This window comes from Mus pahari, chromosome 2 (assembly GCF_900095145.1).
Source record: "Mus pahari chromosome 2, PAHARI_EIJ_v1.1, whole genome shotgun sequence".
NCBI lineage: Eukaryota > Metazoa > Chordata > Mammalia > Rodentia > Muridae > Mus > Mus pahari.
Genome location: NC_034591.1, coordinates 76,140,879 through 76,166,210, shown reverse-complemented (window position 1 = coordinate 76,166,210; position 25,332 = coordinate 76,140,879). Strand labels below are relative to the sequence as shown.

Below are 25,332 nucleotides of genomic sequence, written 5' to 3'. Positions count from 1 at the left end.
AGTGGCCACACTCTGCCCTATGGAGTAAAACGGCCCAAGATCAGGCCATAAAATGCCACCAATCCCAGGCCGCCCTAGGAAGCTCCACCCCCAGGAAACCCTATGTTATGTCTGCCTCCTGCTCAATTCTTTGATGCTTCTCTGCAAGCAGAGGCCACACAGCCATCCTCCTGTGTTTTTCCCAATGAATCTTTTGTGAGAGGTTTGTTGTGAAGTGACTCAGGCACCAGGGTGACTTTCCAGGCCAAATGCAGAGACTCCTGTTATAGGCCCTACCCTTGGAGATTTCTGGCTGAAAGGCCTGACCCCTACCTGCATGAAAGATAAGGCACCCCATCCTTGAGGAGCTCTAATTGCAGGGCCAGGCTCCTGAGAAGCTCCAGAGGCCCTTGAGGTAGAAGAGTAGCCAGGCCCTACTCAACAGGGGAAAAAAAAAATCTCACCAATCCCTGAGCTTGCCCCAAGATCAGGCCACATAATTCCTCCAAGAATCCCAGGACACCATGGAACGTTTCACTACCCAAGAAACCCTATATAAGTCTCTTATGCTTCTCACCCTGAGCAGAGGCAGCCATTCTGGGATTTTCCCTCCCAAGAAATCTCTGTGAGGTTTGTCGTGCCATATCCCTCAGCTCCCAACTGCCAGGATACCTTTCCCCTCAGAGAGGTAACACTTATACTTTCTATATACGGCATCAGCAATCCTGCTGAGTCCAAGATCATACACACACTCCCATTAACAAAACTTGAAAACTAAATCCCCTAGGAATAAACCTAACCAAGGATGTAAAGGACCTCTACAACGAAAACTTTAGATCTCTGAAGAAAGAGATAGATAAAGATAGTAGGAAATGGAAAGATAGCCCATGCTTGTTGAATGGGAAAATAAATACTGTGGTTAATTAATGCTGTAGTCAATACAAAATTAGTATCAATGCAATCCCAATCAATATCCACAATATTTCCCACAAAAATAGAAAAAAAAAGTTCTAAAATGCATATGGATCCAGAAAAGACTCCATATAGCCAAAGCAATCCTGAGCAAAATGCTGGAGGGGTTGCTACTCCAGATCTCAAAATGTATTGCAAAGCATAGGGGAAAAAAAGAAGAAGAAAAAAGACAAAAGAAAAGTTCGGTATAGGCACAATAACAAAATGAAAAAAAAAAAAAACCATATAGAGCAATGAAACATAACAAAAGACCCAAACATGAATGCACAAAGTTACAGCCATGTGATATTTGACAAAAACATATACTAGGGAAAAGACAGCATCTTCAACAAATGGTGTTGGGAAAACTGAATGTCCACACACAGAAGAATCAAAGTAGACCTGTATCTACCACACTGAGCAAATATTAACTCCAAGTGTATCACATACCTCAACTTCAAAACTAAAATTGCTGGAAAAAAGATTGGCTTTATTCTACAAGATATGGTTATAGGAAAAGACCTCCTGAATAGAACTTCTTTTGCCTAGGACATCAAATTAATAATAATAATAATAATAATAATAATAATAATAATAATAATAAAACTTTACATTTAAGGAAATCAGCAGAGTGAAGGGAAATCCCATGGAGTGGCAGAGAATGTTTGCTACTGATATATATCTGACAGAGGATTAATCTCTAGAATACATAAGGATCTTCAAAAAACAATGTTAAGAAAATAAATAATCTAATTTTAAAATGAGTTGTAGTAATCCCATTGATGGAGTTATCAACCCACAGTCAAAATTTCTGACCCAGAATTGTTCCTGTCTTAAAGAACTGCAGGGACAAAAATGGAGAAGAGGCTGAAGAAGAAGCAGTCCAGTGATCGGCCAAACTTAAGATCCATCTCATGGGGGGACACTAAGGCTTGACACTATTACTGAGGCTTGATGTGCTTACAGACAGGAGGAGCCTAGCATGGCTGTCCTCTGAGAGGCCCTGCCAACAGCTGACTGAGACAGACACAGATACTTACACCCAACCACTGCACTGAAGTCTGGAACCCCTATGGTTGAATTAGGGGAAGGACTGATGAAGCTGAAGGGGAGGGGAATTCCATAGAAAGACCAGCAGTCTCAACTAACTCAGACCCCTGGGAGCTCCCAGAGTCTGAGCCACAAGCCAGGCAGAGTACACAGGCTGGTCAGTGGCCCCTAGCACATACATATCAGAGGACTACCTGGTCTGGCCTCAGTGAGGGAAGTGCACCTAATCCTTGAGATACTTGAGGCCCTAAGAAAGAGGGATGCCTGGTAGCGAGGGAAGCACCCTCTCAGAGGCAAGGGGGAGGAGGATAAGGAACTGTGGTGGGGGGGGCCTGAAGGAGTGGCAAAGGCTGGAATATCAATATATAAAATATTTTTAGAAAATGAGCTATGGGTCTGAAAAAAGAGTTCTCAAGCAAATAAATGAAAATGTGTAAGAAACATCTGAAAAAAAAGATCATCATCCTTAGGAATTAGAGAAATGTCCTCAAAACAATTTTGATATTTCATCTTACTCTAGTCACATAGCTAAGATCATTAAGGCAGGTGACAACAGATACCAGAGAGACCTGCAGAGAGGGGAGCACTCATTCACTGTTAGTGGAATTGCAAATTGGTGCAACCATTCTGGAAATCAGTGTGTAGAACCCTCAAAAAGCCAGTATTAAATCCACCACATAACCCAGCTATACCACTCCTTGATATATGCCAGTGGTTCTTAATCTCCCTCGTGCTGTGACCCTTTAATACAGTTCATCATGTTGTGATGACCTCCAACCATAAAATTATTTTTTACGTCAGCACTGGAACAATTCTTATTAACTTCTTCATTAACCTCCAAGTATTTTTACTTTTCTCCAGGAAAATACAACACTACCAATATGGAAAGAAAGGAATTTACAAGAAACCATCCAAGATGAAAAACAAAATCATTCACAAAATCCAGCTCTTTTCAGTTGTAACTGTGAATGCAAGTGGGCTTAACAGAACAATTAAATGACAGATTAATTTGCCAAGTTCCATAAAATTATTTTTGTTGCTACATCATAACTATAATTTTGCTAATGTTAGGGATCACAATGTAAATATTTCTGTTTTCTAATGGTGTTAGGTGAACCCTGTGAAATGGTTATTAGAACCCCCAGATAGGTTGAGAACTGCTGATATATACCCAAAGGGCAAAAGATCACGACCAAAAGAACATAAAAGAAAGCATTTAATTCTGATTATTGCTTCAGAAGGTTGGAGTCCATAAAGGCATTGAACACGAATAGGTAAGAGCACATATATGTATGTACGTATGTATGTATGTATGTATGTATGTATTCATTCATACATACATCTTGATCACAAATAGGAAGTAGAGAGAGGCAATCTAAAATAGCATGAATCTTTGAAGCCTGCCCCACAGGCTACTTCTCCAAGTAACATACTTCTCCAGCAAGACCATATCTTATAATCCTCCCTAAACAGCCACCAACTGCAGGAAAAGTATTTAAACGTATAAGCCTGTGGAGCCATTCTCATTCAAAATATCACAATACCTACTCTCCAGATACTTCCTCAGCCATTTTCATTGCCATGCTGTCTGCAATGGCTATAAAATGGAAACAACCTAAATGCCCTTAAATTTTTGAGTGGAAAATGCAATGTGGTGCATATACACTACTGAATATTATTTAACTCTAAATAAAAGTGAAATTTTCATGTAAATAGAGCTATATATGATTATGCTGAGTGAGGTAACCCAGACTCAGAAAGGCAATGTCACAAGTTTTATCTTATCCATATATCCTTGCCCAAATTTTTGGGTGTGAGCATAAAACATGGAGAAACCACAGAAACCATGATAATAAAAGGGGACTCGGGATAGCATGAAAGAAAAGCAATATAATGAAAAGGGAATAATCAGATACAAGAGATATGAAAGGGGAAATGCGAAATCCTGAGAGACCTTAATTAGAGAGGGGACCAGGGATAAACAAAGAAAGGGATGTCCCAGGGCAGAGAAAATGATATTAAAGATGTTCGAAAAAGCCAAAAAGAATCACTTTATTTTATATTAACCTACAATTACACACATGCATGTCGTGTGCCTGCATGCATGTGTGCGTGCGTACGTGCGTGCGTGCGTGTGTGTGTGTGTGTGTGTGTGTGTGTGTGTGTGTGTGTGTGTATGATGAAATTATGTCACTTGGACTCCGAATGCTCCCCACAAGGGCTATAGACTATCTAACAAAAGCTCCAGTGCTGTGCATAAGAAACTTCTTTTAGAGTTTTGGTCAGGTGCTCGAGAGGCTCCTAAAACAAATACAGGCTATGGCTGCTGCCTTTGGCTGCTTCTGCTTCCCAGAGGATGCAAACACCACCTACGTCAGACACGGGACTAACAGCATTAGATGTGCATCTGGCCTGAAAGCCCCCTGCCTGGGGTCTAGTTTTTATAGTCTCAAAAGTCTCAGAACATACTATGGAAGCTGCCAAGGGAAGGAAGCTACCACAGCCCTATCCAGCCAGGATGCCTATGTTCCACAGCACGACCAGTACAGCAAGATATCTCTAAAGGTGGTACTCAAGTCCTGGCAGTAACCAACAGCTCTCCAATTGGATGTAAGGCTCTTTTAACAGGAGGGGAAACCATGCCTGGTACTGGAAATCTAACCAATTACTCAGAACTAGTGAGGTCATTTTAGAGAGGCGCCTACTACTGCCTACTTTACTAGCTCAGCATAATTCCTAACTGCATTCTAAACAACTATCCTTGTATCCACAGATAATTGTATCTCTTAGCCCTCATCAAACATGCTTCTCTTTGTAAAAAAATGGAGACCATTACAGAAAAAACTACAACTGCTCAAAATGCAGAGAACAACTGACCATGTTTTGCCCAGGCCCAACTACAACTTCTATATCAAAGTTCTGGAGAACACTGTGAAGGAGGAGGTGAAAAGATTATAACAGGTAGAGGGCCAGGAAGTCTAGTGTATGACAGCGTTTCCTAGAAATGAAAGGGAAGCTACATCCATGAGACCTTAATACGGAGGTTACCAAAATGAGGATGGAGCAACAATACCTACAGACATGCTACTGCAGATGGCAGAACAGTCACAGGGTTCCACCCCTACAAACAAGACTACAGTCAACCCAAGGACTGCTGAGAGGGAATATTAGTTATCTTCAGGGATGATCCCCACAATTGGTTATTTAATACTAACAAAAATATGAACTGAGATCATATACATAGAAGCAGTGCTAATTGGACTCAACAGGTTGTATCAATACATCTATGCATTTATACATACATGTAACAAAAATAATTAAGCAGTCCATGAATTTGAGAGAAAAGTCAGGGAGACATGGAAGGGGTTTTGAGAAGAAAGGGGCAGAGAAATTATATAATCATATTTTAATTTCAAGTCTTTTTAAAAATGTAATTGACTGAGAAATAAGGAATTATTATTTAATAAATTGGTATATACATTCCTTAAGAGGATATTTTACCTTATGCACTTCTTTTATCACTTCTAAAAGAACTTTAACATTAATAATATGCTGCTTCGCTGGAACTCCAACCTGTATTTGAGAGACGATGGCTTTCTTTAGCATCTGAACCAGTATGTTCAGCGAAGAAACTTCCAAAGATGCCCAACACATTCCTGAGGATATGAAAACCAAACATGAGAAATGTATTCCTCTTCTCAGCCCTTAAATTCCTCAGTTTCTTCTGGGATGTTTAAGACAAGAAATAGACAATATTTCTCATTTCTACCATCATAACCATAAAACAATTCTTCTATGGATATTATTGCAAACAACACACTATTCAACAGATGTAGGGCAAAGCTTTAATCTACTAAAATTAAAGAAACTCAAATTCAGAATTTGAATGAAATTGTTAATGGTTATGATGAAGTGATTGGCCATCATTTTCTTTGTTTCTGTTGTTTGATATGACATTTCTGAGATAGGGCATTTTAATGTAGTCCTTAATAAGTAGCCCAGGCTGGCCATGAACTTCTACCAAGCTTCTTGCCAAATCATCTGGGTGCTGAGGTTAAGATCGTATACTGACTTCATGACTTTCAAACTGGCAATTTTGCCAAACAGCTACAAAAATCCGAAAATATACAGATGAATACCATGCAATGTTACTGACACTTCTACCTAAAAATTAAGTAATACCTATTTTCAGATTACGTAAACAGCTGTCACATATGGGTATACACTTATTTTAAGTAGATTATACCTCACTTTTAATATTATTGAGATTACACTGGATTTTGGTACTTTTAAAGAGGAGATGGTAGGAACATGGGAATTTTTATTTTTTAATGTACGAGTGGGCTAGGACTTTTGAAATATGACTCCTATATCAAGAAAAGAAAAGCACTTTCTTTTTTGAGACAATGTCTTATGTAGTCCAGGCTTCTTCTGACTTGCTATGTAGCCAAGGCTGGCGTTGTATTCCTGGTCCACTTCCTCTACATCTCAAGGTCTGGAATTACAGATGTTCACCCCCACAACCAGAAAACATCTCTTTTAGAAACTGCAAATATGGGGCTGGAGATATGGCTCCGTGGTTAAGGGCACTTGCTGCTCTTACAAAGAACCAGGTTCCGTTCCCAGCACCCACATGATGGCTCACAAAATCTGTAACTCCAGTTCTAGAACATTTGATACTCTATCCTACACTCCACCAGCTCTGACACACACGTAATGCACATAAGTTCACTTAAAGTACACACACATAAAATTGTTATATTTAATTTTAAAACACACTGCTCATTCCATCAATAATGATGCACATGCAACTTAATCATTTAATCCTGTAACTGTACTTCCTTGCACTTTTCTTGCAAGTATAAGTTTATATACATCAAAGAAATACACTTTACTACTACTATAGCAGCAGAAGAACAGAAGCAACTGTCCATAGCACATTCCATGTTCTGGACCAGCTAGAGTTTGTTCCTCCAGGCCTGTGCATTGGAAATGCTGAAGTGGTGGGAACTTTAAGAGATGGTTTAACCTTAAGAAACAGAACTGACAACAGTGCAGATGTGTGCCTCTGACCAGGAATCCCTCGCCAGAGTCTGTCAAGATGCAGACATGTGAACCTCCAGGTTCACTCTCCTGCATTTAACAGTGTGCCCCAGATGTCCAGTATCCCAAGTGCCACAGTTTCATATTTGTTGTGCTTTTTGTTATTCAAGCGAGAAAAATAAAATTTGTCTCTTATAAAAAAAAAAAAGAAAGAAAGAAACACTTGGTAGTTCTTGAGAGAGGGTTATTATAAGAGACTCTGTGTGTGTGTGTGTGTGTGTGTGTGTGTATGCGTGTGTGTGTGTGTGTGTGGTATATGCACATGTGTGTGCTCCTTTGCAGGTACACACACACCAAGGACAGAGCAGGATGTCCAATGTCTTGATTTATCATTCTATGCCTTGTTCCCTTGAGAGATGGTCTTTCACTGAATCTAGATCTAGTATGGTAGCCAGCAAGCCTCAGCTCTTCTCCTTTCTCTGTTCCTTGCAGCTCTGGGTTTACAGGTACACATGCCATGCCAGCTTTCCATGTGAGTGCTGAGGACATTTACCCACTTATCCATCTTAGCAACTATCATAAAAGGATGTTTTCATGATTACACATAAAAATTAGAGTATGTAACCACTTCTAAGATGGTACAGGGATAGTTTATATATAACATTCACTTAAAATTATGAAAAACTTCATAGTTTGAATAAAATGACAGTGATAAGAAGTTGTTTTCACTGGATATTTTCTTTATTTACATTTCAATTGATTTCCTCTTTCCAGGTCTCCCCTTCAAAAATCTCCTATCCCATCGCCCCCGCCTATATGAGGGTGCTCCCCCAGCCACCTACTGACTCCATCTTCCTGCCCTGGCATTCCTCTACACTGGGGCATTGAACACCCTCAGGTCCAAGGGTTGATCCTCCCACCAATGTCCAATAAAGCCATCCTCTGCCACAAATGTCGCTGGAGCCATGGGTCCCTCCATCTGTACTCTTTGGTTGATGGTCTAGTTCCCAGGAGCTCTAGGTGGGGTGGGGTCTGGCCTGTTGACACTGTAGCAATCCCCCTCAGCTCCTTCAGTCCCTTTCCAACTCCTCCACCAGGGACCCCCTGCTCAGTTCAATTTGGCAGCAAGCATGCTCCTCTGTATTTGTCAGGCTCTGGCAGAGCCTCTCAGGAGACAGCCATATCACACTCCTCACAGCAAGCACTTCCCTGCATCCACAATAGCTTCCAGGTTTGGTGACTGTATATGGGATGAGTCCCCAGGCAGGACAGTCTCTGGATGGCTTTTCCTAGAGTCTCTGCTCTACACTTTGTCTCCATCTTTCCTCCTGTATTTTGTTCCCCTTTCTAAGAAGCACTGAAGCATCCACACTTTAGTCTTCCTTCTTCTTGGGCTTCATATGGTCTGTGAATTGAATCTTGGGTATTCTGAACTTTTGGGCTAATATTCGCTTATCAGTGAGTGCTGTGTGTACTTTTGTGACTGAGTTACCTCACTCAGGATAATATTTTCAAGTTCCATCTGTTTGCCAAAGAATTTTATGCCTTCATTGTTTTTAATAGCTGAGTAGTACTCCATTGTGTAAATGTACCATATTTTCTATATTCACTCCTCTGTTGAGGGACATCTGGGCTGTTTCCAGCTTCTGGCTATTATAAATATGACTGCTATTAACATAGTTGATCATATGTCCATATTACATGGTGAAACATCTTCTGGGTATATGCCCAGGAGTGATATTAGCTGGGTCCTCAGGTAGCACTATGTCTAATTTTCTGAGGAACTGCCAAACTGATTTCCAGAATGGTTGTACAAGCTTGCAATCCCACCAACAATAGAGGAGTGTTCCTCTTTCTCCACATCCTCACCAGCATCTGCTGTCACCTGAGTTTTTGATCTTAGCCATTCTGGCTAGTGTAAGGAGGGATCTCAGGGTTGTTGTGATTTGCATTTCCCTGATGACTAAGGATATAGAACATTTCTTTAGGTGCTTATTGGCCATTTGAGTTTCCTCAGGTGAGAATTTTCTGTTTATCTCTGTTCTCCATGTTTTAGTAGGCTTATTTGGTTCTCTGGAGTCTAACTTCTTGAGTTCTTTGTATATACTGGATATTAGCCCTCTTTTGGATGTAGGATTGGTAAAGATTTTTTTCCCAATCTGTTGGTTGCCATTTTGACCTATTGACAGTGTCCTTTGCCTTACAGAAGTTTTGCAATTTTATGGGAATTTGTGGTTTCTTGATCTTAGAGCATAAGCCATTGGTGTTCTTTTCAAGAACTTTTCTCCTGTGCTCTTATATTTGAGGCTTTTTTTCACACTTTCTCTTCTATTAGATTTTTGTGCTTCCTCTTTAAGGACTTCTACCTGTTTACCTGTGTTCTCTTTTATTTCCTTAAGGGAGTTATTTATGTCTTTCTTAAAGTTCTCTATCATCATCATGAGATGTGATTTTTAAATCAGAGTCTTGCTTTTTCTGGTGTGTTGGCATAACCAGTGATCACTGTGCTGGGAGAACTGGGTTCTGTGATGGCAAGTAGACTTGGTTTCTGTTGCTTATGTTCTTGCCCTTGCCTCTTGCCATCTGGTTATCTCTGGTATTAGCTGGTCTTGATGTCTCTGACTGTGTCTTTTCCCTCCTGCAAGCCTGTGTGTCAGTACTCCTGGGAGACCAATTCTCAATGGAAGGAATTTGGATATGGAGAGCTGTGTCACAGGGCCAGCTCCAGAGTGCAGATGGAAAGGATCATGTCCCTGGCTATTCTTTGGCTCCTATGTCCTGATGGCTCTGGGCGGATCCCTCATGGGCCAGGAATTTGAGCAGAAATGGTGGTCTGACCTGTGCTCACAGGTGTGTAACACTCCTGGAAGACCCACTCTTTCCTGGAGTTTTTGGGTATGGAGCGCTGAGGCACAGGATCAGCTCCAGGTACAGACTCAGTGATAAGAAGTTTAACATTGCTTTTTTGTCACTCTTGGTCAAATGTTTGAGGTTTCCAAATAGTAACCAAAAATTATAAAGTATGATTTATCTTTAAATAAGTATGGTTAACAAAATCTAATGCCGAAGTCCTATTCAAATCTAAGAACAACATTTGGTTTGTGCGGTGAGAAATGTGGCAGTTATAATAGTTTTGGGTTTATCTTTTCAAAACTTTACATACCCTTTACTAAAATAAGTATCATGAAATCTCTCCAATGTTTGCTATGATTTCTACTTCAAAAGTGATTCTGCAGAATAGATTTGTAAAATGATATAAAACTTACTCAGGAATGCTAATGACTGTGGATTCATTTTATGAATGGCTTTTGCAAATTCAAATGCCAGGGTCTTCCAGTTCTTAGGATCCTGCATAATGGAACATTCTGGGAGCAAAAGAAAAACCAGTAGAGCTTCTTGATGTGGAGAACTGTATGGAATATCTCTGAGCAGATCCTCCTTAAGACATGTGGTTATCTGTGGTCAAAGGGGACAAAGAGCAAGGCCAAGTTACAGAAGACACAGTATTGTGAATGACTACAAGTTGTAGCTGCAGGTTTCATTCCACCATCTTCCAATTAGAAAGTTCACTTAGTCCGGGCAGTGGTGGCACACGCCTGTAATCCCAGCACTCGGGAGGCAGAGGCAGGTGGATTTCTGAGTTCAAAGCCAGCCTGGTCTACAGAGTGAGTTCCAGGACAGCAAGGACTACACAGAGAAACCCTGTCTTGAAAAACAAAAACAAAAACAAACAAAAAAAAATGAAAGTTCACTTAGTCCTTCTGGAACCTATTGATGAATCATGGTCAGCCTTTACATTCACATACCCTTGAGGTAGTCCTTGAGTGATCCATCTGCCCATTTTATATTATGGGACATGAAGGAACTAAAGTGAAATCACATGTAGATGGATGTACACAGTGAATAGTAGTTTTGAAACTAATGCAAAGTTCTTCAGAAACAATTCTGTAAGCTAGCTCCAGTGGCACACATGGGGAGTCCATTACTCAGAAGGCTGCACCCAAGATTCATCTCAAAACAGACCTTGAGCTTCATAACCATTCACCAGAGAGGATATCCTGCTTCCCAAACCCCTGTTCTTCCCATGTGCATTGCTAGAAAGAAGCTTCATGTCTCAGTATTACTTTCTTCATACTGAAAACAAAAGACTATCTTTTGTGCATTTAATGGTTTAATAAAAAAGTAAATGTCACTGCCTATCAGAATGTCTGGACTAAAATACCATTATAAAGGCAACTAGCCCTCTGTACAGCCCCACGCACAAGTCCTTATTACCCACCTCCCACAAAAGCTAAGATGTTGTTATATTTATTCCTACAAAGAATTGTGATTGTGTGGTATCCCAGGTAAGTGAAATAAATAGTGGGTGTTACCAAGGAAGAAATCCATTTCTCTGATGTTAACTTCTTGAAGACATCTCTTGCCAGTTTTAAGTCCACATCAATGAAATTATTCTCTCCAGCATCTCTATGAACACAATAAGCATTAAAAACACACAAATAGATGGGAAAAGAATATTTTAAAACTCCATATGATATTATTTGGTCTTTGTCTTAGAACACACAAAATATTAACTTTATTTAAAGCTCACCTCTTTTCAAAATAATAGACTAGAGCAACATAGAAGTGTATAGATATATTCTTGTTAAAAAGGAATAAACCATAACTAGTTATATCTGAATTAGTAACATCTAACATAGGCTGCAATTTTAGCAGGATTTTATTTTTTAATTAAATTAAATTAAATTTTATGGTACTAGGATTGAGCCCATACTCTACCACAAAGTTACAAGCTGATCCCTAACAAGATTCTATAAACTAAGTCTAAGAATTATCAATCCCGACAGTCAGTCTATTCCACAGACTGCAATTGTTTACTCTCTACATATGGTGCCATTTCTGTTTAATTATTTATCTGTATACTTATTTATTTATCATTGGTTACTTTTTGAGACAAAGTCTTAGTGTGCCCAGGCTGGTCTTGAACTTGTGATCTTCCTGCCTCAGCTTCCAAGTGCTAGGATTACAGGAATGCAGCACTATGTCTAGCCATGATTTCTGCTCAAGCTTTACATTTCCACAGTTACATTAGAGGTGGGGTGATAAAATAATAGTGGTTTCACTATGCCCAGAGACCTTATCAGCAGAGGTTTGACAGTTTGTTTTAGAAATGTTTTGAAAGACACATGAACTCATTAATGGCAAATATGAACACACAGTTTGTGCAGTAAGAGACTTTGAATCTCTGACCTTAAAATCCTGTCCTCACTATTTCCATCAGTCCTAGATTCTTGGATATTTACCCAGTTCTTCTCAACCCTGACCCTTTTCTACATTAAAATACTGCCCAGATATTGTCTACTTAGCAGTTTGATTCAGTCACATTTCATGACCAGCATCCAGCAAGTCTAACAGTTTTAAAAAAATGTCATCAACACATATTTTGGGCTTGATGAATTAAGTATCATATTGATAGTAGAACTATTTATACAAGTTATAACTGTAAATATTTCTCCAAAATTCTTTCTCCTTTGCAGCCATCATCTGGAAGTTTAAAACTTCCAAAAAGTCGTCATGGATTATTTTCTTCTTTAAAAAGAGATCACTTCTGCCTTGCTGCTGGCCCTATGGAATCTTTAGGTGGCCCTAAGAACTCAGTAAGTATAAAGGATTCTCCTACATTCAATGAACATAAGGAAAGATTATCATGAAAAAGGGATATGAGTTTTATTAAAATTGCATGTACATAGGAATAAGATAAATCCAAAGAAATGACAAAAACATGATGTTTTATACTTTTTAGACAAAGAACAATATGTTTGTGAAGGAATGATATGATAAATGGGTAGACAGACTAAGATAATAAGTCTTAGGGATGTGAGTAGGAGAGGCATGTCTCTCTCTCTCTCTCTCTCTCTCTCTCTCTCTCTCTCTNTCTCTCTCTCTGTGTGTGTGTGTGTGCGTGTGCGTGTGCGTGTGTGTGTGTGTGTGTGTGTGTGTGTGTGTGTATAGCTAAAAGGGCTACTTCTGTGACTATCCAGGTAGGTTCCTCACAACTTCACTTACCATTCTCCTTTCCCTCACACACCTTTCACTCAGCCCTTAACTATTTATTAATAAATAGTCAATTTAATAACTATTTATTAATAAATAGTTAATTTAATAACTATTTACTAATAAATAGTTAATAAATATTTCATGCTTGCTACATGTAGAAAAACAAGTTCCCAGTCATCACGATGGCCCTACAAGAACATGCCTTGCAAAGGATCTCCTTCATTGCTCTCCAGAAGAGGAGAAGAGGAAACACAAGAAGCGCCTGGTGCGGAGCTGCAGTTCCTACTTCATTGATGTAAAATGCCCAGGGTGCTATAAAATCTCACCGGTCTTCAGCCATGCACAAACGGTAATCTTGTGTGTTAGCTACTCCACGGTCCTCTGTCAGCCTACAGGTAGAAAAGCAAGGCTGACAGAAGGATGCCCTTTCAAGAGGAAACAGCACTGAAAGCCCCTGATTCAAGGTGAGTAGGAACCTTCCCAACAAATACATTTTGGATAAAAAAAGAAAAAGAAACACAAAACAAAACAAAACAAAACAAAAACGAGACAGGCCCGATCATGTGGTTAATCTCTTCTGGAGTTATCATGTTCTAGGTGATTTCAGCTGGAAATAAGCAACAGACCAGTCTGATGTAGATTGAGCTGATATGGCATTAACTCCTAAAATTTAGTATAGAAAATTCTCCTACATGTAATAAGCATAACTCCGAAGCAAAAGGGGGTGGTTGTGTCCTGGAGAGTCCCTTTCCCAGATTCATGACTTTTGGGAGTTGTATTTTGTTTTGTTTCTGACCCCGTCTAATGTGGGATATCCATGTGAGTATGGGATTGCAACTATCCTGGTGGAGCCAGCCATGGGTTTGCAGCTGAAGGCACTGATGCCCACTGTCCCTGAATCAATCAGCAGCAAATAGTTCATGAGCAAGGGAGAGAACTTCCCGTGCCTATCCCCCTCCCTATCCCTCCGAGTGCTGATGGGCCATTCTCATCTAGACCCAGTTCAGGCAGTCACAGCCCTGGGGAGTTTGTTGTCATAATGGCTGTGTCTTGCCCAGATCATAGTATTTCCCAGATCTTTTCACCTGTGAACAATTTTTTTGTTAGTTTTTGCTGCCATATTATGTGATATTCCCTGAACTTACAGGGAATGGCATGAGTGTCTTCTTTAAAACTGAGCATTCATGCATCACTTATTCTAGGGACTTTGTGTAGCCATGACTTTCTGCATTTACCAGCAATCACTTTGGGGGTGGTGGTGGAAACTTTTGTTAAGGCTTACAGTAGCATTTGTTTCTGAATATAATTATAAATATTCAAAAAAGCAGTTTGATGATATTCCATGCTAGTTAAACAACAGTTCTAGTTCCTCCATAGGGTCTATTGTATGTGACTTTTTGACCAGCTTTACAACACTACCAATGCTTTGCCTCCATAGAGTGGGTCTCTAATCCAGTCAAGAGAAGAGCTGGTTATGTCATTAACAGTAATGCTCCACTGCACAAATAGACATGCATTGTAAAACAGATTGGTATTGTAGCTTGTAGGGTATACAACTGTTTATCCTTTCTTCCCTAGAAGCCTATAGTGCCCTTCTGAGACTATAAAACTATAGCCAGCAGGGAAAAATCTTATAGCTTGATTGCAACTTGATTTCTCAATATCATCCAACCAAGGCATGTGGTCCTCACCAACAGAATCTTACTAACTAGCTCTAGTGGTGGATTGCTCTTCTTACAAAAATAAAATGAAATATAAGCTGTACAGCAAGAGATACCCAACATCCTTTGATGACTTTCACCTGTATATACATACACAAGCATATCACACACACACACACACACACACACACACACACACACACACACTGAGATGGCTAATCTTATATCAACTTGACACAAGCTGGAATCATCAGATAGGAGGGAGTTTCAGCTGACAAAATGTTTCCATAAGATCAGGCTGTAGGAAAGCATATAGGGCACTTTCTTCATTAGGAAGGGACCAGGCCACCCCTGAGCTGCTGGTCTTGAGCTCTGTAAGACAGAAAGCTCAGGCGGCCCTGAGGATCAAGCCATTAAGAAGCACCCTCCATGGCCTTTGTATCAGATACCGCCTCCAGGTTCCTGCCCTGCTTGAGTTCCTATCCTGACTTCCTTCAATGATGAACAGTGATTTGTAAGCAAAAGCTAAACAAACCCTTTTCTCTCCAAATTGCTTTAAGTCATATTCTTTCATTACAGCAATAGTAACCCTAAATAAGGCACGTGCAAAGGAAGAAAAAAGACTTGATGGAATTTCTGGGCATATGGATCATGTGTGTGTGTGTGCGTGCGTGCGTGTGTGTGTGTGTGTGTGTGTGTGTGTGTGAGAGAGAGAGAGAGAGAGAGAGAGAGAGACCGAGAGATACCGAGAGAGAGACAGACAGAGACAGAGACAGAGAGACAGAGAGACAGAGAGACAGAGATTCACAAGAGAGCTAGATGGCCCAAACACTGAGCATTAAAAGAATTACTTAAACTATTAGGTAATGTCAGCTCCTAGGAGATGAGGACAGGAGGGTCAGATGTGTAGGGTCCTCCTCATCTACACAGAGAGACCAAGGCCAGCTGGTCTACATGAGAGTCCTGGTTTTGAGATAGTAAAGCATGTTTAGGCACAGCTATTTAATCTGTAGATATAAAGAGCCCGACTAAAATGCCATTCCCTCCAATTAAACAACAGAGGGGGGAATATGGAGGAGTTAGTTTATAGCATGAAAGAATCTTTTATCAACCAGAGAATTCCCTATGTTAGAATCCATGTTCTGACAAAATTCACACTCAACCTGGTTCTATAAGTTTCCTTTTAAACGGCCCCCAGAATTTTAGATAAAGGTAATTTCCACTAAAGCTTTACCTTTTCTTCAAAAAGCTTGCTGTCAAACAAGCAGAAGATGAAAATATCAAGCTGATTTCTCTGCAAACATAACAACAAGATAAGGGCAAAGTCACATTTGGACACTATGAGGTGACATTGCCATATGCCAGTGCTTCTCAACCTATGAACTGCAACCTCTTTGGGGGGTCAAATGACAATTTCATAAGGGTTGCCTAAAACCATTGGAAATACCAAATATTTACATTATGATTCATAATAGTAGCACAATTAATTATGAAGTACCAAAAATAATAATTTTATGGTTGAAGATCACCACACATGAGGGACTGTATTAAAGGGTCACAGCATTAGGAAGGTTGAGAACCACTGTCATATGCAAATATATTGAACAGTACTTACAGGTAGCCTAGGATTCAAGTGACCCATGGGCTTCAGGATAGAAATACCTATAGCCTCCTTTATCTTATATACAAATAGAGCTCTAGACTCATTATTAATATCCACATTATGAGCATACAACTTATAGATGTTACTAATGAGTATCACCAAAACTCTTTATAGTTATTTTTTGTGCATTTGCATTTAAATAATGAATACAACCAGTTACTCTGAAGGCCTAAGTTCTGAACGCTAGTGAATCAACTATGAAGACCTGAAAACAGCACAACTTGCTGCTAAGACTCATTCCTACATCCGCCTTACTTACATCCTCCCTGTAGCTCTTATATTAAATAAACGATTGATTACCATGCAGATCAATGACCCATTCAACCAAAAGGTAATAAAAGAGAATCATACCCAAAATGTAAATTCTGTTAGGACAAAGCTAAACCTTCTTTCTCACAGCTAGGCCAAAGCGATTAGGACTTCAGAATCACAGAAGGGACTCTAAGTCACCGAGCTGAGTCACCTTTTGGCGTTGTCACGATCTTTTCTTTTGTTTGCTGCTCTCCATTTCTTTACCAGAGACTGGTCGAGTCGCATTATTTCTGGCAGGGTTTTTATGGAAACACTCGTGGGCCTAGTACGCTTTAAGGAAGAAAATAAAGGCAAAAATGACCAGGGAAATGCACATACATTCTGAGTGACAATCAGTAAAGTGCCAGGCACACGCAAGCCCTGTCCTCTTGCTCAGGTATTTGGTGGGTTGAGCTTTTGCTTCAGGGCTGGCCTGAACATTCTGTTTCCTAACTTGAGCCATTTTGCTTGGTCTGGATTTTTAAAAGTGTAATAATGCAAGAAAAGATTTAAAATAGAGACAGATAGGAGCTTATAAATCAATATTCATCTTATCATCATTCAAATGCCAATAAGATGAAAATATCGCTCAACAGATGAATGCATTTTCAATGTGATAATATAATACTCAGTGAAATATTACTTAGCATTGAAAGTGATACTCTAATATAAGGTGGTGTATTCTAGACCATGCTCAGTGGAAATAAATCAATTAAAAAATAGGAGACATTTTATGGTTCCATTTATATAAAGTATGTCAAACTTATAGAAATAAAGAAGAAATTAGCTAGGACTGAGGAGGCCAGGGAATGAGGAATTATTGTTTAATAGATATCAGGCCTCTGCGTGTAATGATTAAAAGGTTTGAGAAACAGTGATAATACTTAATGGCATTATGAATGCAAATAATGCCACAGAAAATTGTAGGCAATGTGTTTCAAATGCCACATACACAATCTTATATGTAATTTGAGATAGAGTCCCACTGTATAGCCAAGAGTGACACTACACACACACACACACACACACACACACACACACACAACTTTTCTTCAATCAAATAAAATCCTCTGGGAAAATATGTACAAATACAATGCTTCAAGTGTCCCCACCCACTGTGCTGGTGATGGGCTCTATGCCAGGATTTTATTCATACTCAGTCACATGTCCAGCTCCTACCTGAGCACTTTGATTTAAATCCTAGTGGTTTGGAAACTGACCAATCACAAGGGTTTATTTTCTCTTGTATCTAAGCATCTCAGTACAAGGACCCGCCCCCTACTGACAGTTATGCAGTATTTATTTTCCTCCTCAAAGTCCCTAACTTCTCCTTGAAAACTTCACAAGCTCCTTGTCATTTTTGCTCACCACTGTTCCTGTCCTCGTGTTCCCTGCCCTCATTCTTGACAACATCAAAGGTGATGACAGAAGTCTATCTCTTGCTTCAACATCTCAGCTCCCAATCCCACCTCCATTCCTTTCTCCCCTCATTTTAGCTGACAGGGAGAAGGTTTCTGAACTGAAGCGACTGACTCCTGGGATTAGATATCTCTTTGTTGTGAAGGATCCTACACATGGTAAGATCTTTAGTATTTACTGTTCCTAGCCCTTACCCACTAGAAGCCAGTAGTAGTTTCCGTCAGCATACCATCCTAAAATGGCTACATATAGAACCAAGTGACTGTTAGAACACAAAATGACTTTTACTTAAAAAGCACCAACTTATGTCTAGGGCATAAACTGAACTTTTACTTAACAATTGCTCCATTTTTAAGCACCCATTTGGAATAGTCTCTCTGACCATGACATCAGATCTCACACTGTGGTCATTTCCTTACTCTGGAACTAGCTTAGTTCCTACGCTTCACTCTTCCAATCACTCCCACAACTCCTTTACGTCTCCCTTATTGGATTGCAAAATTCCTTCTTGTCATTATGTTCAAGTCTGGATTACTCCAAAGTCAATTCCCAATGCCTAACGCCACTGAAGACAACTGCCCATTGTGCTGGCCAACCACACTCAATCTGTGATCACAAATTCCAAATGGGCACTTCCAAAGACAGTTGCTTTCTCTTACTCAGACAACTATTACTCACCTCTCCTTGCCTTCCCCCACATTCCTCTGCTTCTTTCACTCTCACATCAGCTTTGGTCATCAAGCAATAACTACTCACCAATTCACCCTCATCTGCAGCCACAACAGCATATTTCTTTCCTTAGACATCTCAATTCTACACTTAACATTCTGTCAACTTGACATAAAGCTTAGGGAATCTCAATTGAACTGGCTCTATCAGACTGGCCTATGGTTTTTGTCTCTTTAGAGCATTTTCTTGATGAATGATTGATGTGTGAGGGCACAGCTGACTGTAGGTGGTGCCATCCCCATGCAGTAACAGAACAAGCCACGGCAATACAGTAAGTAGTGTTCCTCTAGGGTCTTTACTTCAGTTCCTGTCTCCAGGTTCCTGCCCTGAGGTCCTATCCTGACTTCCCTTCATCATGGATGAGTAAGCTGTAAGCCAATTCAACCCTTTCATTTCCAGTTTGCTTTTGGTCACAGTGTTTTATCATAGCCACAGTGAAAAGAACTGCTAGAGCACTGGACTCTCTTTTCTCTCTCCTGCTCTGGGACATTCTTCTATAACTCATGAGAAACCATCCCATTATCTTCTAATTTTAATTTCTTGTTAAAATGTCTCTGTTGTCAAAATCCTTGTTCCCACTTCCTCTCCTCTTGTGTTGACCCCACCCCATGGCTTATTGCTCTCTGCTAAAATTAAACTCTGTGCTTGTCTGTCTTGACTTTCCTGCAGAGTTGCTTCTCTGGAAAAAGCTGCCTCCTAGCTCCCAAATAAGAAACCCTTTTTTCACATCTTTTTATTTGGTTCCTCCTCTGCTGTCCCAACTGTGCCCCGCAGCCTGATTTTGTACCTCTTCTTCCCCTCTGTCTCAGGCATCTCCCCTGCCCCATCTTTCCTCTCTTCTTTTGTCTTAAGCCTGCCCTCATTGCCCATATTTTTCTCCTGCCATCCCCATTTCGGGACGAAATTCAGGGCTCTTGATTTTGCACTCAAGGCAAGTAATCTCCCACTGAGCTATATCCCAAGCCCTCTGTTCATTTTTGGAGACAAGGTCTTGTTAACATTTCCATCATTTTAACAGAGGAACACATTAGTAAGAGATCTGAAAACGAGTAATATACTGTCTCAAACAATAGTTTGAAATTTAGGGAATGATGGGTACAGCTCAGGAGAAAGTGCTTGCCTAGCATACACAAGGTTCTGGGTTTGAGTCCCCAGCACCAGGAAAGAAAGAATTCCTGAAATCTAGAGGGAAAAATAAGTCTAAAAAGAAATAACACATACTGATATCCGACGAGTTGTCACAAAGTTGGCGTGTGCTCCAGCAAAAATGTCTTTGACTTCAATATCCACAAGGTCTATAAAATTAAGAGATCCATGTTCAAAGTTTTACTGGGGAAAAATAAACCTATCTGTAACTAAGTCAAGTTTACTCATTTGTTAGAAATGTATACTTTCTAAATTTCGACTACAAATAGCATAAGAATTTATTTTGACCATATCAAATGTTATTTATTCACTCAATAAACATTTATAGTTGTCTAGGCCCTTGCATAATGAATCACGGTTAACTTGCTTAGCTATTTGCTTGAATGTAGCAAACCATGTTGTTTATATAATTAACTAATTTGATGTCTTTTGAATCACTTAAATCTTTAGAAATGATTACCTATTACTCCAGGAAAAAGATTCAGCAGTTTAAATTAAAAGCACAAAGAACCATAATCATAGCTCAGTGGGATCCTGTGAAAGAAGGCTGAATGAGATGACACCTTCAGTCAATCAGTCAGGAGCTAGTGGAAATACTCATACCCTCTGCAGATAGCAGGCAGGTAATGTCAGAGTTCTCTGCGGGGGCCTCCTGATGAGTTGGGCTGCTTGTGTGACTTGGTCCACGGCCTAAAGATACCACCTGACCAGTGGTGTAGACATATGCAATGGTGTGATAACTACAATATAAAATACAATACAGTGACAATATGATAGCCCAAAGAACCAGAAACCTATGAGTTTAAAAATAAACGGAAATGACAGATTTACCTTCATCATGCAGCCAGCTGTCTCAATACAGTATTAGTGTTGCAGAGTACTAGGCCTCCTTCAATCCCTGAAGAGGTGGTATTAACTTACTAGTAATAGTAAAGATACTATTCGTGGTGAGGATTTACTATGGTTCATATTATGTGGCTTTTTTTGGTTCTGTGTTGAGACAGAATCTCATATAGACCAGGCTTGCCACCATCTCTCCATGTAGACAAGGATAATCTTGACTTTTTGATCCTTCTACCTTGATCTCCTTAGTGCTGGGATTAGAGGCATAGCTCACCACCACCACCACCACCACCACCACCATAGCTGGGACCACTGCCATCATACCTAACATATGTGGTTCTAGGACTCACTGAGTGGTAGGCAAGCACGTCATCAGACCACCACCACCACCACCATAGCTGGGACCACTGCCATCATACCTAACATATGTGGTTCTAGGACTCACTGAGTGGTAGGCAAGCACGTCATCAGTTGTGCTACATATCATGTATTTTATTTATTTATTCTTAATTTTAAAAACAGCATGGGAAATATCAGGCTTCATCATGATGCTGTGTCAAACACTTGTTTTTATTAGTCCCCTCTGCCATCTCTGCTCATATAGCTCTGTGTCCCTGCTCCTTTATCCTTCCACCCCTGTGGCATCCTTTCTGCTCTCTTGTTACACCTGTTCCATTGCCTGCCTTCCTCAACACTTCTTTTCTCCATTTTTGGTCCCCTTTATAGTTTTATGACCTATCACGCTCTCACCCACCATGTACATACAGACAAACAGTAAAAGCTAAGATCTGCATGAGACCGTACATGCGTTCATCTTTCTGAGCCTGAGTCATCTCTCTTAAATAGTAATTTCTAGATTTATTCATTTTCCTGGAAACTATATATTCCATTTTTTTTCTTAATAGCTGAAGAAAATTCCACTGTATATGTATAACACATATTCATGACCTATCCATCTATCAAGAGACACCTAAGCTCATTTTATTTTCTGGCTTTTGTGAATAGTATGCAAGTGTCTCTGTGGGAAGATATAGGAGTCTTTGGGTGCATGCCCAGGAGTGGTTCAGCTGAGAGAAATGGTAGCTCTACTTTTAACAGCTTGAGGAATCTCTCTCCTGATTTCCATGGTGACTGCATCAATTTACACCCCCACCAGCACTGACTTTTTCTCTCCCTCACCAGGATTCCTTTTGCTTTTTTTCCTGGTGACAGCTGGTCTCACATGGGTAAGAGTTGGCTGACTGAGGTAGAATCTCAAATTAGTTTCCATATGCATTTCTCTGAAGGCTAGGGATGGTAAACATGCCCCAAAATGGTCATGGTTATGTATGTTGTTTATTGTGAGACCCTTCTGCTCAACTCATGGCTCAGGCTATTCGCAGTTTGGGTTTGTTTACATGTTCTAGATTTTAGTCTTCTATTTGAAGTAGCTGGCAAGGATTTTCTCTCATTGAAGGCTGTCTGTTAACTCTGCTGATAGATTTCCTTGCTTTGTTTAAGCCTTTAAATTCCATTCAATTCAACTGTTAATTCTTAGAGCTATTCCTATTCTGCTGGAGTTCTTCAGAAAGTTCTACTACTTTCTGCCGGTATCTTGACATATTTTCCCCCTGTCTCCCTCTAGCATTTTCAGGGCTTTGGCTTTCAAGTTAATGTTTTAGACCACTTGAGTTGTGTATGTATGATTATCAGGTGTGTGTGATGTCTGTGCATGTATGGTGTCTGTACATGTAAGTGTGCATACACATGACTGAGGGTAAATGTATTTGTGAGCTTGTTGGGTCCCTGAGCTCATGTCAAGAACCTTCTTCCAATGCTTTTATTCCTTCTTCACTAAGGTAATGTCTATTAATGAACCCATCCAAAGACTGCAGACATGACTAGTCTGTTGGGGAAGCCTTCCAAGACTACAATTACAGGCGGACTGACATCCACTGCCATTAACATGGGTCCTGGGGATGTGATCTCTGGTCCTCATGCTTGCGCTGAGAGCACTTGAACCACAGAGCATATTCCAGGCTACCTTTGAGGTATCTTTTGCAGAGTGAGAGATATGAAACTAGTTTCACTTTTATTCAGGTAGATACCCAGTTTTGCTAGAACCATTTATTGAATAGGGAGGGATTTATTTTGTTTCAGTTTTTCCCTAATCAAATACTAAGTAGCCCTATCTGTGTAAATTTATTTCTGGGTCCCATATTCTATTCTATGTGTTCTAAATGGAAGACTTTCATTTTGAATGCAATGGGTTAAATGCATACATACATACACAAAATGCCCTATAATTAGGTTATCTAAAACCCTGAATATATACTAATCATCATCATGTCATGAATGCATGAGATTAATTAGTCTCATCAACTTAAACAGGCAAACAACTCAACCTTTGCCATTTAATTCTCTCCTACCTTCTACTCAGAGTAAGGCAGTCTATATGTAGTAAGTTTCTAATAATTATTTGTTACATAATTATTAATAGAAATGAAAATTTTAAATTAAAATGTATCTTAAAAAATAAATTTTCAAAGAAAAAAATCTTTATTAAAAGCAGAGTCATGAACATTCCTCCATTGCAGGTGGGATTGCAAGCTTGTACAACCACTCTAGAAATCAGTCTGGCGGTTCCTCAGAAAATTGGACATAGTACTACCGGAGGACCCAGCAATACCTCTTCTGGGCATATACCCAGAAGATCTTCCAACTGGTAATAAGGACACATGCTCCACTATGTTCATAGCAGCCTTATTTATAATAGCCAGAAGCTGGAAAGAACCCAGATGTCCCTCAATAGAGGAATGGATACAGAAACTGTGGTACATTTACACAATGGAGTACTACTCAGCTATTAACAACAATGAATTTATGAAATTCTTGGGCAAATGGATGTATTTGGAGGATATCATCCTTAGTGAGGTAACCCAATCACAAAAGAAGTCACTAGATATGCACTCACTGATAAGCAGATATTAGCCCAGAAACTTAGAATACCCAAGATACATTTTGCAAAACAGAAGAAAACCAAGAAGGATGACCATCGTGTGGATACTTTAATCCTCTTTAGAATAAGGAACAAAATTCCCATGAAAGGATATAGGTACAGAGACAAAATTTAGAGCTAAGATGAAAGGATGGACTATCCAGAGACTACCCCATCCAGGAATCCATCCCATCATCAGCCACCAAACCCAGATACTAATGCACATGCCAGCAAGATTCTGCTGAAGGGACCCTGATATAGCAGCCTCTTATGAGGCTATGCCAGTGCCTGGCAAACACCGAAGTGGATGCTCACAGTCAGCTATTGGATGGAACACAGGGCCCCCAATGGAGGAGCTAGAGAAAGTACCCAAGGAGCTGTAGGGGGCTGCAACCCTGTAGGTGCAACAACAATATGAACTAACCAGTACCCCCTGAGCTTGTGTCTCTAGCTGCATATGTAGCAGAAGATGGCCTAATCGGCCATCATTGGGAAGAGAGGCCCCTTAGTCTTGTAAACTTTATATGACCCAGCACAAGGGAAGGCCAGGGCCAAGTAGTGAGAGTGGGTGGTTAGGGGAGCAGGGGTGGGGGGGTATAGGGAACTTCCGGGATAGCATTTGAAATGTAAATGAAGAAAATAATAATTAAAAAAAAATAAGTAAGATAAAAAAAAAAAGCAGAGTCATGTGTTTTGGGGTTTCTAAGTAATAAGCACAAAACTGTCTATTCAAACTTTTTAAAAAGGCCTGTTACCTTGCACACTCTATTTGTGACACATGGCCACCAATTCCTTCTATAAGTTGTGGGCCTCTTCTCCCACTCCTGGGGCTGGGCTGCAGCTGTCCAGAGCTATTGCCTCCAAAGGTAAACACTTGCCCCTCCTGTTTAAAAATAAGGAAACAGATTAATTTCATGTTTTAAAAGGTTAACTATCACAAGATATTGGTATGAAAGTGATATGTGAAATTTTTGTATCTTTTATGATTTGATTTCTGGGATAAATTTCCATAAATTTATTCCAAATCATTTATTTATGTATATATTATTTATTTATATATTATTTTTAATATAAGTTGATGAGACTAATTAACCTCATGCATGCAGAACATGATGACTATTAGCATATATTTGGAGTTTTAGTTAACCTAATTATGAGGGCATTTTGAATATTTATATATATTTATATACCAAACAATTTACATTAAAATTATATCTATTATATATTTATAAAATTTCATGACTTATTCAAAAATATTTATATTATTATTCCGAAACTATTTACAAATTTATTTATGGAATTTCCTTTAAAACTATGCACTTTGAATATGTTAAGAATGTATTACATGCTTAAATTTGCTAAGGGAGGGGCTGTAAAGGTGGCTCAGCATTTAAGAGCATATACTGCTTTGCAGAGAACCAGAGTTTGATTCCATGATCCATATCAGGCAGCTTACTACCACCTGTAACTCCAGCTCCGGGAAAACTGATTCCTCTTGCACTCATGTACACACACACACACAC

General features: G+C 39.7%; 2 protein-coding genes across 2 annotated transcripts in view; one reads left to right on the top strand and one right to left on the bottom strand.

The window, feature by feature from the left end:
* Herc6 (HECT and RLD domain containing E3 ubiquitin protein ligase family member 6) overlaps positions 1–25,332 on the bottom strand; it is a 67,478-nt gene that overhangs the window by 24,986 nt on the left and 17,160 nt on the right. Inside the window, exons 6-13 of the mRNA XM_021190750.2 lie at positions 24,565–24,692; positions 20,593–20,729; positions 20,065–20,138; positions 16,868–16,986; positions 15,976–16,035; positions 11,397–11,490; positions 10,290–10,479; positions 5,482–5,636 (exon numbers count right to left, since the gene is read on the bottom strand). Coding sequence (XP_021046409.1) covers positions 5,482–5,636; positions 10,290–10,479; positions 11,397–11,490; positions 15,976–16,035; positions 16,868–16,986; positions 20,065–20,138; positions 20,593–20,729; positions 24,565–24,692 — 957 coding nt within the window. The remainder of the gene's footprint in view (positions 1–5,481; positions 5,637–10,289; positions 10,480–11,396; positions 11,491–15,975; positions 16,036–16,867; positions 16,987–20,064; positions 20,139–20,592; positions 20,730–24,564; positions 24,693–25,332) is intronic.
* LOC110316066 (40S ribosomal protein S27-like) lies at positions 12,148–13,528 on the top strand. Its single transcript, XM_021190147.1, has 2 exons — positions 12,148–12,172; positions 13,239–13,528. Exons 1-2 carry the CDS (start codon positions 12,148–12,150, stop codon positions 13,526–13,528), a joined length of 315 nt encoding a protein of 104 aa, XP_021045806.1.